At 44.6% G+C, this 13,881-nt stretch overlaps 1 protein-coding gene across 2 annotated transcripts in view; it reads left to right on the forward strand.

Moving 5' to 3' along the window:
* Tnfrsf11a (TNF receptor superfamily member 11a) overlaps positions 1-13,234 on the forward strand; it is a 57,538-nt gene extending 44,304 nt beyond the window's left edge. For both annotated transcript variants that reach the window (XM_029484257.2, XM_021174134.3), the window contains exons 9-10: positions 1,236-1,968; positions 12,557-13,234. In XM_029484257.2, coding sequence (XP_029340117.1) covers positions 1,236-1,968; positions 12,557-12,903 — 1,080 coding nt within the window. In that variant the 3' untranslated portion in view covers positions 12,904-13,234. The remainder of the gene's footprint in view (positions 1-1,235; positions 1,969-12,556) is intronic.
* Positions 13,235-13,881: the final 647 nt, after the last annotated feature.

Here is a 13,881-nt window from a genome sequence, read left to right on the forward strand (position 1 = left end):
CTAGTCGGCCATCACTGCAAAGAGAGGCCCATTGGACTTGCAAACTTTATATGCCCCAGTACAGGGGAACCCCAGGGCCAAAAAGGGGGAGTGGATGGGTAGGGGATTGGGGGGGTGGGTATGGGGGACTTTTGGGATAGCATTGAAAATGTAAACGAGGAAAATACCTAATTAAAAAAAATGTGGTAGAATTAAAAAAAAAATAAGTAAATAAATAAATGAATACATGCAGTTGCTCAAAGGTGGCACTGTTTATGTTGGTCAGCCAAGAGAGTGCTGCCTAGCAGGCACAAAAACCTGAGTTCAGTCCCAGCATTGTATAAACTAGGCATGGTGGTGCTGACCTATGATCCAAGTGTCCGGGTGATAGAGACAGGAGGATAAGAAGTTCAGAGTCGCCGGGCGTGGTGGCGCACGCCTTTAATCCCAGCACTCGGGAGGCAGAGGCAGGCGGATTTCTGAGTTCGAGGCCAGCCTGGTCTACAAAGTGAGCTCCAGGACAGCCAGAGCTATAAAGAGAAACCCTGTCTCGAAAAACCAAAAAAAAAAAAAAAAAAAAAAAAAAAAAAAGAAGTTCAGAGTCACCCTTTACTCCCTAATAAGGCCAGCCTCAGGCACATAAGACCCTGTCTCAAAACTCCAAAGCAAAACAGCAAAAACCTAATAGTAACAATTATTTTCCACTTCGCATTTGATATTAAAATGCCAATTATTCTACTTTGTCCTTTGCATCTGTTTTCTTACGGATAAAATGTATCAACTGCAGACATTAGACTGATCTCTGTAATTCTCATCTTTCAATTTTCCTGCTTGGCTCTTCCTTCCCAGCATCACATCTGACTCCTCTCATTCTCAGAAAGCTTGCCCGTTTGCTGGATTATATAATGTGCAGAGCTAAGTCACAGAGCAACTGCCTGACGCTCAGTATTTGGTTACATGTTGCCACTGCTTCCTTATAGCCTGAAGTCGTGGGCAGGCATTGCTTGGGGTGGCCCTTCATTTGCATAGGTGTACAGAGCTATACCTTGCAGTAAAGATCCAGTCGTTTCTGGCTGTTCCCCTTTCTAGACTTCTCTCATAGACTGTCATTTTATACGGCATAAACACAGCCATAGAGGATGGGGCGCCTGCTCTTGCCAGGGTGGAAACAGTTCATATTTTCAGCAGTTGTTAAGTGAACATGTTGCACTAATTCTGGATATTAAGGCCTTTGCCTTTTGAATTCACATCCCCAGGAGTCCCCAGGGGACCGTTGTGTTGGTTCCCACTCGGCAACCTCCAGTCAGCAAGAAGTGTGTGAAGGTATCTTACTAATGACTCGGGAGGAGAAGATGGTTCCAGAAGACGGTGCTGGAGTCTGTGGGCCTGTGTGTGCCGCAGGTGGGCCCTGGGCAGAAGTCAGTGATTCTAGGACGTTCACACTGGTCAGCGAGGTTGAGACGCAAGGAGACCTCTCAAGGAAGATTCCCACAGAGGATGAGTACACAGACCGGTCCTCACAGCCTTCGAATGGTTCACTGTTCCTAATCCAGCAGGGAAGCAAATCTATACCCCCATTCCAGGAGCCCCTGGAAGTGGGAGAGAATGACAGTTTAAGCCAGTGTTTCACCGGGACTGAAAGCACGGTGGATTCTGAGGGCTGTGACTTCACTGAGCCTCCGAGCAGAACTGACTCTATGCCTGTGTCCCCTGAAAAGCACCTGACAAAAGAAATAGAAGGTGACAGTTGCCTCCCCTGGGTGATCAGCTCCAACTCAGCAGATGGCTACACAGGCAGTGGGAACACTCCTGGGGAGGACCATGAACCCTTTCCAGGGTCCCTGAAATGTGGACCATTGCCTCAGTGTGCCTACAGCATGGGCTTTCCCAGTGAAACAGCAGAGGCGGGAGTACGGCCCCAGGACAGGGCTGATGAGAGGGGAGCCTCAGGGTCCGGGAGCTCCCCCAGTGACCAGCCACCTGCCTCTGGTGAGTAACTTTCTTGGGTTCCCGCTTTTGAGCAGAACGGGCTGTCTGAAAGGGTTCAGAAGTTGTTTCACATGAGAGACACAGCCCAACTCCTTTCTCTGCTTAGAGTCTTTATACATAGGGTCTCTTGTAGGCTAGGATGACTTTGAACCACTCCTCCTTTTGACTCCATCTTTCCAGTACTGATGGCTTACAGGTGTAGACGTCACACCTTGTTTACTGGGGCTTCTTCGTGCATGTCAATCAAGCATTCTACCAACTGAGCAAGTTTCCAGCTTTTTGCTTAGAGCTTTACAGGGGTCTTTGGTCCTCTGTGCATTGCACTGTGGATGGTGCTGACTAATATAATGATGCCATCCTCTAGGAAGGCTGCCCTCAGGCATGTGGATCCCTCTGCCTTCAGGCTTCTTGTGGTTCAGATTTGCTGGTGGTTCTCCAACCACAGAACCAAACCCCGAAATACAAAGTCAACAGTTATTTTAGGAGTGGCCGAATCATATGTTCCCTCATATTTAGGGGGGTGGTGTGGGATGGGGTAAAAGAACCTTGGGCTTCTAAATCTCAGGACACACAACACTGTTTAATTGTTCTTTCATTATTTGTTGGAGTAGCAAGTTAATAGTGCAGTGAACGAATCTGCTGTTACTTTCTAAGAAAAGCCCCCTTTTAACCACCACATTTAGTATATTTATAAAATTTACAATTCTGCATCATTATAGAGATTTATTGCTGCAATATTGCTTGCACACAAACGGCCCACCAATGATAATATTATGACTTGTTTTTTTTTTTTTTTTTTCCTGCCTGAGGGTAGAACACCATTTGTTTTTTTTTTTTGTTTTTTTTTTATTTTTTATTTTTTTTTGACATTTTTTATTACATCTTTTCCTCAATTACATTTCCAATGCTATCCCAAAAGTCCCCTATACCCTCCCCCCGACTTCCCTACCCACCCATTCCCATTTTTTTTGGCCCTGGCATTCCCCTATATTGGGGCATATAAAGTTTGCAAGTCCAATGGGCCTCTCTTTCCAGTGATGGCCGACTAGGCCATCTTTTGATACATATGCAGCTAGAGTCAAGAGCTCCGGGGTACTGGTTAGTTCATCATGTTGTTCCACCCATAGGGTTGCGGATCCCTTCAGCTCCTTCAGTACTTTCTCCAGCACCTCCATTAGGGGCCCTGTGATCCATTCACTAGCTGACTGTGAGCATCCACTTCTGTGTTTGCCAGGCCCCGGCATAGTCTCACAAGAGACAGCTATATCTGGGTCCTTTCAGCAAAATCTTGCTAGTGAATGCAATGGTGTCAGCGTTTGGATGCTGATCATGGGATGGATCTCTGGATATGGCAGTCTCTAGATGGTACATCCTTTCGTCACAGCTCCAAATTTTGTCTCTGTAACTCCTTCCATGGGTAGAACACCATTTGTTAAAAGATTGTGTAGTTACAGAGGACTTTGCAACTGACAGGGTGGGGTGTCCTTTGACTCTGGGTATTATTAACCTGGTCAGAAGCAGGGAATTTATTGAGAATCCTTCAGAAGCTATAAACATTCTCTAGAAGAAGCAATATGAATAGATGGATGGATGTGTACCTCTTCAAAGGCTTCTCAGAATCTCCAAGCTCTCAGAAAGGAAGGAAGGGAGGGAGCGAGCGAGAGAGGGAGGGAGGAAGCTCCTTGTGGGGTAACCCTCTTAAGGGGTGCCTTTCTCTCCCCGTTGTTGGTTGGGACTGTAAGTGGTACCAGCAGCTGTGTTTTGTAACATGGAGGTAGCCAGATGAACACACACTGTTTTTGCCACAAGGTAATATTGGTTCCTTCTTGATTGGTAGAACAGTGTGTGTTCCTGCCTCCCAGTTAGTGTGGTCCACTGTAAACACACAAACACATTCAGTGTATTGAGAACTTAGAACTTAGAAAAAAAAGTGTGCATGAGAGAGAGAGGGAGGGAGTAGGAGAGGAAGAGAGACAATCATGGAACCAAAAGCCAAACCTTGCCCCCATCAGAGCAAAAATAGCTTTGCGTATCTGTTGCTAGCTTTTACTCCTTGAGCACTGAGCATGTAGGCACAGAGGAAAGGAAAGGATTATGTGTCATCAGCAGACAGTGTTAATTTGCGAAAAGTTGACACTGCCTTTTCCGTGTCTGATACTTAGCCATGCGGAACATTAGCAGAGAGCCAGCTAGCTCATCACCGGCTAGCAGGCCAGATTAATTCTCGCCTGAAGAGAGGCAGCAGCCAGATTGATTTCTGATGCCATCTCATTCTCTCCATAATTACTTCTACATGAACAGTACTTACAGTAAAAATAATGTATTCCTAGCTCTTTCAAACAGCACCATAATTCGTACTCTAAAATGTGTGTGAAAGAGGGTGATGTTTGAGGAACGAGAGGGACCTGACCCCAACCTAGAAGGCATTGTGCTCTCAGGGCTTCAAGGAAGAGGCCACTTTTCCTGGGATTTTAGATTATATGCCAGGGTATCATTTCATTTACTTGTGTGAATGTGTGTGCACATACATCGTGGCTCTTGTGTAGAAGTCAGTGTTTGACAATCTGTTCTCTCCTTCCACCGTGTGAGTCAGAGGGAATCAACCTCTGGCTGCTAGGCTTGGCCAAAAGTGCCTTTACCTGGTGAGCCTTAACTCCAGCACATGCTACCAGCTTTTTACAGAACATAAATAGCTGTTCAAACAGTTCCACAAGTAGAGACAATTTGAAAAAAGATACTCAAGATGGTTAAATCTATTCTAGAGAAGTTCTAACTCTTAATGAACTAAGAATTACTACCTCAGGCCAATGATAGGGAAACATTTTGGGTTGTGCCTTAAACAACTAGGACTTAATTCTTAAGTGATGCTTAATTCTGGGCTCATGATGGTTATCTTGGTTACAACCCCTCTATGATAATTACTATTCCATTGCCATAAGGAGAAACTGTGACCAAGGCAATTTATAAAAGGAAGCATTTAACTGGGAGTTTGCTATAGTTTCAGAGTTTCCACAATCATGGTGGGAATCATGGCAATGGAGCAGTAGCTGAGAGCTTACTTTCTGATCTACAGGCAGGAAGAGAGAGAGAGAGAGAGAGAGAGAGAGACTGGTCCTCCAACAAGGCCACACTTTCTCCAACAAGGCCGCATGGCCTAATTCTTCATAAATGGTTCACCAACTGGGAACCAAACATTCAATTATATGAGCCTATGAGGCCATTATTATTCAAATCACAACATTGCAATCGCTGGCCCCGAAAGATTTGCAACCACATCATGATGAAAATGCATTAAGGCCAACTTCCAAGTCCCGGTAGTCTTTCTGTCTCAAACCTGTTTAAAAGCCTGAAGTCTCTTCTGAGACTCAAGAAGGGCTCTTATTGTAGCCCCTTGTAAAAGCAAAGCCAAAAACAAGTCACATACTTCCAACACACAGTGGCACAGAATATCCATTACCATTTCCAAAGGGAAGGAGAGGGCACAGTGGGGCATGTTGGACCAAAGCAAGATGGAATCCCAGCAGGGCAACTTCCAAATGCTGTAGTTCCATGTCTGGTGTGCAAGAGCTTGATAGTTCTGTGGTTCTCCGTCTCCTTCCAGCTTTGTAGACTGCAGTACTTCTCTCTTTTGGGCTGGTTCAACATGCTGCATGCAGCTCTCCTCTGCAGATGTTTGATGGCTCTGGCACCTCCAACATCTTGGGGTTTCCAGTGAAATCAGTCTTCACCTTCCCAGCTTCACACAGTGGCCTCTTTGAGCCCCATGCAGGAGCTCCCATGCTACAGGACTTGACTTTTTTTTTTAAGCACCGAGGGAGGTTCCTCAAGCCCTTTACACCTGCATCCTTAAATCCAGAACTAGATGGCTGACTGGAACTGTCAAGGTCAGGGACCTGTCTGGACTGGAAGCTGACCCTCTCCTTAAATTGTATTTGCATTGAATTCCCTTTGTAGAACAGATGACTTCTTAGGCCTGCTCAAAAGAACAGCTTCCCAAGCTTCAGAATCTAGCTCCGATGGTCTTTCTTTTGGATGTCTCTCCACCAACATTACATTTCCTGGTGCTCCTTTTCTCCCCAAACTGTATGTTTTGTGTTTCTTTTTGCCTTGCTTGCTCTTTCTCATTATAGATCTGCACGAGAGTGACTATATCAATAACCACATGACATAATCAATACTAGGATGTCTTGAAATCTCCACTGCTAATGACATTAGTCCAAAAGTCTTCCCTTTTGTCTCCAGCAGAGTTTTAGGATACGTGCATAAAGCAGCCACATTCCTTGTCACAACATTGTAAGACTAGTCTGTACCCAGCCACTAATATTGTTATCCTCTGAGACACCTTGAAGCTGGACCTGCTCTTCCAGGTTCCTTCTAGGATGGCCCACTACGCCACTTACAGCATTCAATCGCCTTTCTAATCCAAAGTCCCAAAGTCATTCTAATCCACCAAACAGCATGGTCAGGCCCTCACAGCAACACCCAAGTCCCTGGTACCAGCTTGGGCCTTAGTCACTGTTCTATTGCTGTCGAGAGACCATGACCAAGGCATCTTACATAAGGGAGAGTTTAATTGAGGCTTGCTTTCAGTTTTAGAGGGTTGGTCTGTGATCATCATGGTAGCAGGCAGGCATGGTGCTAGAGCAGAAGCTGAAAGTAAGCCTCTGCAAACAGGAGGCAGAAAGAAACCAAGAGAGAGACTGGGCATGGTGTGGGCCTTTGAATCCTCAAAGCTCACTCCCAGTGACACTCCTCCTCCAACAAAGCCACACCCTGAGCCTACCCATTTTAGAAAACGTTTTAGAAAAAAGCATTTCTATCCTGAAATGTGGGTGAAAAGGTTTTCCTGTCCAAATGTTCCTCCCTTTCTGACCGTTCACCAGCAAGGGCAGCTAGCTCACCTGCCCCACTGTCAGAATACGTGTCAGTACCAACTGTGTCCATAACGTGGACAGCAAGCAGGTAAAATTGCCATCTTTCTAATTTACTTGTCAGAAATATTTGTCATTCATTAGTATTAGAAATCATCACATTGGGCTGGAGCGATGGCTCAGTGGTTAAGAGCACTGACTGCTCTTCCAGAGGTCCTGAGTTCAATTCCCAGCAACCACATGATGGTTCACAACCATCTGTAATGGGATCTGATGCCTTCTTCTGGCATGTCTGAAAACAGCTACAGTGTACTTATATACATAAAATAAATAAATAAATCTTTAAGAAAAAAATCAACACATTATTTTAAAAAATATGAAAAAGTTGGTGATGGCTAGGGAGATGGCTCAGTGTTTCAAACACTTTAGCACAAGCAAGAACACAGTTTAGATCCCCAGAATCCACATAAATGCCAGTTTCATGTGTACCCACACCCATATATGTGTGCCCACACATTATATATATTAACACCACAATACTCATGTATGTGTGCCCACACATCGTATACATTAACACCACAACACCCACACACATGCACACACATGCAAAGACATACATATACGCATACATACTGCATACACATATGAAAGTGGAAAATATTTAAAATTGTTTATATTGTATATAATTAGTATTATCCTCCGTTCTGAGACAATAGGCTTCATTTGGGAAGGGATTCTCCACAAGGTTGTCTAAATAATTCTTAGCATGATTCAGAATGGAACGATCTTATACATTGCTTCCTTCCCTTGTATCACATGCTTCATTTCTTCCCCCAAATGCCTGAAACAGAGCTTGCATTACCATAAAAAGGAAAGCTATATGGGAAGCATATGGGTGAAATAGAAAATGTTTGTGCATTTGTGCATATTTTTAACTCTAGTCATGTAGAAGTCTCCATGACAATTTGGTAGTTTCTTATCTGGCATGCTTCTTATGGTTTAATATTCATATTGTATGCATCTTAAACAACATAACATGCTTTTGAGAAGGAAAGAGCGCATTTATTGCCTTGCTTAAGAATGTAAGTCCTGCCAGGAAGTATTTTCTCAGAACAAAGCTTGCTCTCCCTGCCTGAGAAAAACATTTTTTTATCTGCAGAAATACAGAAAGAACCTTCTATATAAAGCATGGATTTAGTAAAGTGTAAATATACTTCTGATTATAATCAGGTAGATAATTTGTTCATTATTCCCATCATCTTAGATGCTATTTTTAACATTGTCATGTTATTTGAACCTTTATCTAGCTAAGTCACATTCAATATTAGCATCAAGTCAACTAACCCATTTTACATGTAGTAAAAATGCCTAGGTCATACTGGCGTTGAAGCCTTCTACCATGATAGCAGTTCTGTCACCTTCAGAGAGCCGGGAGATTGGCTCCATTGCCTCAAGCTTAGAGTCCCATTAGGGGCATACATGCATCACTAGGGGCCAAGGAAACAGCTCCATGGATTAAGTGCTTGACGAACAAACATGAAGCCCTGACTTTGCCCCAGAATCCACTTAAAAAGCCACGTGTGGCAGTGTGTGCCTGTACCCCTAGTGCTGGGACATGGAGACAGGCCAACCAGCCAGCCAGCCAGCAGCCAGTGTCTCATAAAATAAGGCAGAGTGTGAAGACACTTGACCTCTGCCCTCCTTATGTGTATCTACGTATTCATACACACATACAGTGTATACACATACAGTGTATATACATACAGTGTATACACAGGTAAAGTTTCATTCCCATGCACTAAGTACTTTGTATATTATCTTAATTAGAAAAATCTTAAAGACTAAGTTCCTCACCCAGGACCACGAAGCTAATAAGCTAACAACAATAACTCAAATATCTGATGGTGAAGCTTGCGCCTTAAAGCACCATGACATTGCCGCCTCTGAGATCAGTACCAGGAAGCAGGAAGGACGGGCCTTACTTTGCTTGAATTCCTGGAGGATTCATACGTCTTCCAGGTTTTCGGGAAAAAAAAAAAAAAACAGCTTTAGGGGATGAGGAGGTCACTCAATGGCTACGGTGCATGTTATAGTAGCCTGAGAGCCTCAGCATACATGTAAAATCTGGTGCAGAAGCACACATCTGCAACCCCAGCAATGGCCAGCACAGAAAAAAGAAGAGGACCCTGGTACCCATTGTTCAGCCAGCCTAGTCAAACCGATGAGCTCCACACTCAGTGAGACAGCTCTGTTCAAACATAATGTGGAAACTAAGGGTAGCAAACACCTAGCATCAACCTCTGGCCTCTGAGTGCACACACACACATGCACGGCCATGAATATATACCTGCACACAATCACACAATCACAATGCAAAACATGTACATAGGTGCTCATACACACACACACACACACACACACACACACACACACACACACACACACCACACACACATACCACCTGCTGTGAATGGCCATGTTTTCTAGAATCCATGTATGTTCCTAGGGCTGTGTGTCTCACCAGAGCTCATTGTACTTTAGGACATAACAGTTATATTAGCTTACAAGAAAGAATATGATAGGCAAGAGGATTATTGCTATAAAAACCATTGAAAGACTTGGTACTAGCCAAAGAATGAGTTGCTAAAAATATCTTGCCATTGAATTTGAAGTATGAGAGAGCTGTGCAAGACCTGGTGAACAGACTCTGGTGTCTGCACTCAGACCTTTGGGAACAACCTTCCATTCTCACACTGTTTTAAAGAATTAGAGCAAGAATTATACCAGAAACACTGAAGATGTAATTGATATATTGTAATTGGACATTGTGTGGCCCCATTCTCAGACCTCCATCATTAGAAAGTTGTTAAGAGCTTTACAACAAATGGTAGGGGAAACATAGCCTGGGGTCTGTGCTTTTTAAAGAGCTTTGGGGCTGGAGACAAGCTAGAATGGAGGAGTGATTGCCTGGCATACACAGAGTCCCAGGTTGAATGCCCAGTACTGCATAAACCAGGCATGGTGGTACATGCCCATGGCCACAGCAAGCCTGTAACCCTAGCACACAGGAGGTAAAGGCAGGAAGATCAGATGTTCAAGGTCATTTCCAGCAGTGTAAGGATTTTAGGGCTAGCCTAGGGAAAGATATAGAATAAGAGAGAGGGAAGTTATCAATGGACAATGTCTACAGTTCTCTGTCTTATTGAGAATCTAGTTCATTGATAAGAGACAATTATATTTGCAAACACTGCAGTAATATTGAAATATGGCTGACATTGTCTTCTAAGGCAGCAACACCAAATCTGTGGGGACAAAACCAGAGTTGCAGTCTTACCTGCAGCTCCTCAGGGCCACTGACAGAAGTTGCAGAGCCTACCAAAGAATAAAAATGCAATGTGCCTGGCGTGAAAGTTAATAGGAACCTCAAGGTGATGGTGACAGTAAAGTCTCTGTGCCCGTGGCCTGGCAGCTGTGAAAGTGACCTGTCCACAAGGGCTGTTCTGCCTCTCACATACTGCCAAGTCTGTTTTTTTTTTTTTGTTGTTGTTGTTGTTTTTAAAGTTTAATCGGTACAAACTGACTCTTTCCCACAAATGCTAGCCTGGTAAGCTTGATCATAGATTGTTTTTGTCATATGTCATCCTTTTACATTTTTATTTTATTTGTGTGTGTGCATGTGTGTGTGTGTTATGTATGTGGTGTCTGGTAGGTACACACATGCCACAGTGAGTCACGCCTTCCAAGGATAGTATTCAATATTCTATGAATCAAAGGGTTGGATTGTGTATGCCCTGTAAGCTCAAAGAATTGAGTTCCACACTGAAAAAAAAAACCCACAGGAAACAAGAATGCACATTAGGAGTTTTAGTATAGTACTATCAAGATATCAAAATGTGTAAAGGGAAAATGGCTTGGAATGAAACGCTCAAGATCTTACACAAAATCTTTATGTGCAAGATGACACACACACAAAAAAGCTCAGGGCTTTTACTGGACCCAGATTAACTGCAGCTCTGACCAGTGGGCTCATCATGATGATTTGTAGGAAGATAAAAATGTAAATGCTCAATAGATCCCGTGTATCACGACACCACCAGATAGACCTAAGTAGGATGAGGAGAAAGAAGAGATGAGATGAAATCCAGAGTCCTGAGGAATCTGTCCTGCTCCAGCGAGGGAAGCTCTCTATGCTTGAATACAGTGAAGAACAAAAGAAGTAGATGACGTCATAATAAAAGAGAAGAATGACTGAACAGAGAAAAACCGTATTCTAAGCCACTCACCGTTACTGATTTTATTAAATACATAGAGCATGTGTTTAGTTAGAATATAACATGTATGACATGTATGTATTACTTTGGTTTCTTGTTTATCCCGCTGAAAGGTAACCGCAGGTGTGAGACAGAGAGGCTTTGAGTGCGTGCACAGTGCAGGGGAGGAGCACCTGCAGATGCTGGGGGAAGTGGAGTGGCGGGGGTAGGTGGGGGGTGGGAGGTAGAAGCAGGAGCTAAGCTCTCTGATGTTATTTTATTGGGGGAGGACTTTCCTGGTGCTCCATACAGTAGTCTGTGGGAGAACAGCAGGAACCACGGACCTTTGTGTCTTTGGATTTGTTGCTCACATTTAAAATCTTTATCTGCCGTTTGCCTCTCACGGTGCCTCCACACTGGCTTCTCAGGGGTTACCAGGCTATCAGGCAGAAAGGTTCCCTCAAAGACTTTCGTGAATGCCTATAGCACATTAGTCACTGTCTTTAAAGCCCTTCCAATTTGGAGGAAACTTCACTCAGAGTGGTTAGTGCCAGCGTCATCGTATTTGTGAAAATTACTGTTGAGCTGGGTCATAACAGAAGACAGGCATGAACGGTGAGCGGGAGAGACCAGGGAGTGGCCACTTTGATGTCTTTGGTCTGTTTTGTCGCTGAGTGTTGGGAATTGGCGCAGTTATTTTCCGCTTGAGAAATTTGTGGCACATGGGTCTTTAAATGGAAAAATAAAAGAAAGGAGAGAAAGTGTTCCCTACCGTCTGTAAACATCCTGCTTGCCAGAAGTTTTATTAATCAAAGACTGGCTACTTCCACTTAGCCACCAAAGAATGATAGAACTAGGGTTCAAAGGGAAAGAATGAGGTTTTTCATTTCTTCTCCTCTTTGTCTCCGTTCTAGAGGAGTAAATTCAAATGTATTAATGTCTGTTGAACTCTGAGTGCACTTAGCTCCGTGATCACCCTGCAGGGCTGAGACATTATGGTGACAGGAAGGCTCGGCCTCAGATGCCCCTGCTCAGCCCAGTGAGCTGAAGTCTGCTCAGTGTTCACAGTGGATTGGTTGCTGGCTGGACTCCACCGATTGGCGTCCTCCCCTCCCCCTTCCTTTCTTCCATCTCCTCTCTTTTCCCCTACCACATCCCCATGCCCTAAAGCTTTCTTCTTTCTCTTCCCTCCTGCTTCTCTCCAACTGAATGTTGTCTAGAGTCAAGAATCCGGGTGGGTTCTCCTGCCAATGTCCTGGAGTTGCGCCCTGTCCCCATGAGGTATGAAAAGATGAAACAGGAGAATGGCCCGAAGCATCCTTTCCCATTTCTTCACCTCCTCTCCCTCCCTCCTCTGCTGCTTCAGTGCTCCACTACTATGGATGGCCCAAGCTTTCCAAGGGGAACACCTGCTGTAGCTCTGATTGTAATCCCTAATGCAGTTTCTCTGTGCTCTCTCCCCTGCAGGGAACGTGACTGGAAACAGTAACTCCACGTTCATCTCTAGCGGGCAGGTGATGAACTTCAAGGGTGACATCATCGTGGTGTATGTCAGCCAAACCTCGCAGGAGGGCCCGGGTCCCGCAGAGCCCGAGTCGGAGCCCGTGGGCCGCCCGGTGCAGGAGGAGACGCTGGCACACAAAGACTCCTTTGCGGGCACCACGCCGCGCTTCCCCGACGTCTGTGCCACCGGGGCTGGGCTGCAGGAGCAGGGGGCACCCCGGCAGAAGGACGGGGCATCGCGGCCAGTGCAGGAGCAGGGCGGGGCGCAGACCTCACTCCATACCCAGGGGTCCGGACAATGTGCAGAATGACCTCACCTTCTCTGTTTGCCCTGGGTGCAGGGCACCAGTGCCTTTCCAAAAACATGGTGTAGCTAGCCACTGTGTACCTCCTCACTGGTGCAGGCTGCTGGCATGGTGATGGAGCCCACCTCTCACTTCCTCCAGTGCCCCTTCCTCTGCCTCCTACCACCTGGCATCATTCAGTTTGGCCTTTTTTTGCAACGTTGGTGTGCTGCATTATTGAGATCTGTATCACCCCACCCCCATATTTATTATTCACTTGCTTTTGTAGTGTTTTCTGATTCTCTCTCTCTCTCTCTCTCTCTCTCTATATATATATATATATATATATATATATATATATATATTCCTGACAATGATTCTGAAGGTGCTGTCCCCTTTACATTATTTTGCACTCCTCCCATCTGGCTTTTGCCAGTGTCCCCTAATCACTTTCAGAAAAAGGCCGGATGTGTAGAGCTAGGGAGTCAAGTGCAAGAAATGAGTAGAGGGATTTTATTTTCTGAAAACAGCCTGTGTCTCAGTTTTTTTCCAAAGAGTGAAAGGGATACACGGTCACCACCACTAAGGCTTTGAGTTTGTGTAGATCCTTGAGAGCTAAGTTCAGGTGGCCTTGTCCCCTGCCTGTTTTTGGTTTTGTTTCATTTTTTTGTTTTTTGGTCTTTTTTTTCCCCCACAGTGGCAGGTACTTGGCCACTAAATCTCAAAAAAAAAATCATACCTTTTGTGGTTTTGGCATCCTTATTTTTTAAACTATTGGCTGTCTAGAAAAGATGGAGGGAGTAAATAGGACGTCAGGCCAAAGGACAAAACGAAGGTGCCCGGGAAATTCAAGAAAGAATGAATAAAGTTGACATGTCAATTTGCTTTTTCTCTTCCTCCATTAGAATGTCAGAAATACACTTAGGCAGTAGGCCCTCTTTCCTTCCAAAGTGTTTGTGCATAAGTAAGTTAGCCTATGGAAGTAAAAAACATTCTTCTGTGTGT

Source organism: Mus caroli, unplaced genomic scaffold (assembly GCF_978045245.1).
Source record: "Mus caroli unplaced genomic scaffold, Mus_caroli_1 scaffold_1, whole genome shotgun sequence".
NCBI classification, from domain to species: domain Eukaryota; kingdom Metazoa; phylum Chordata; class Mammalia; order Rodentia; family Muridae; genus Mus; species Mus caroli.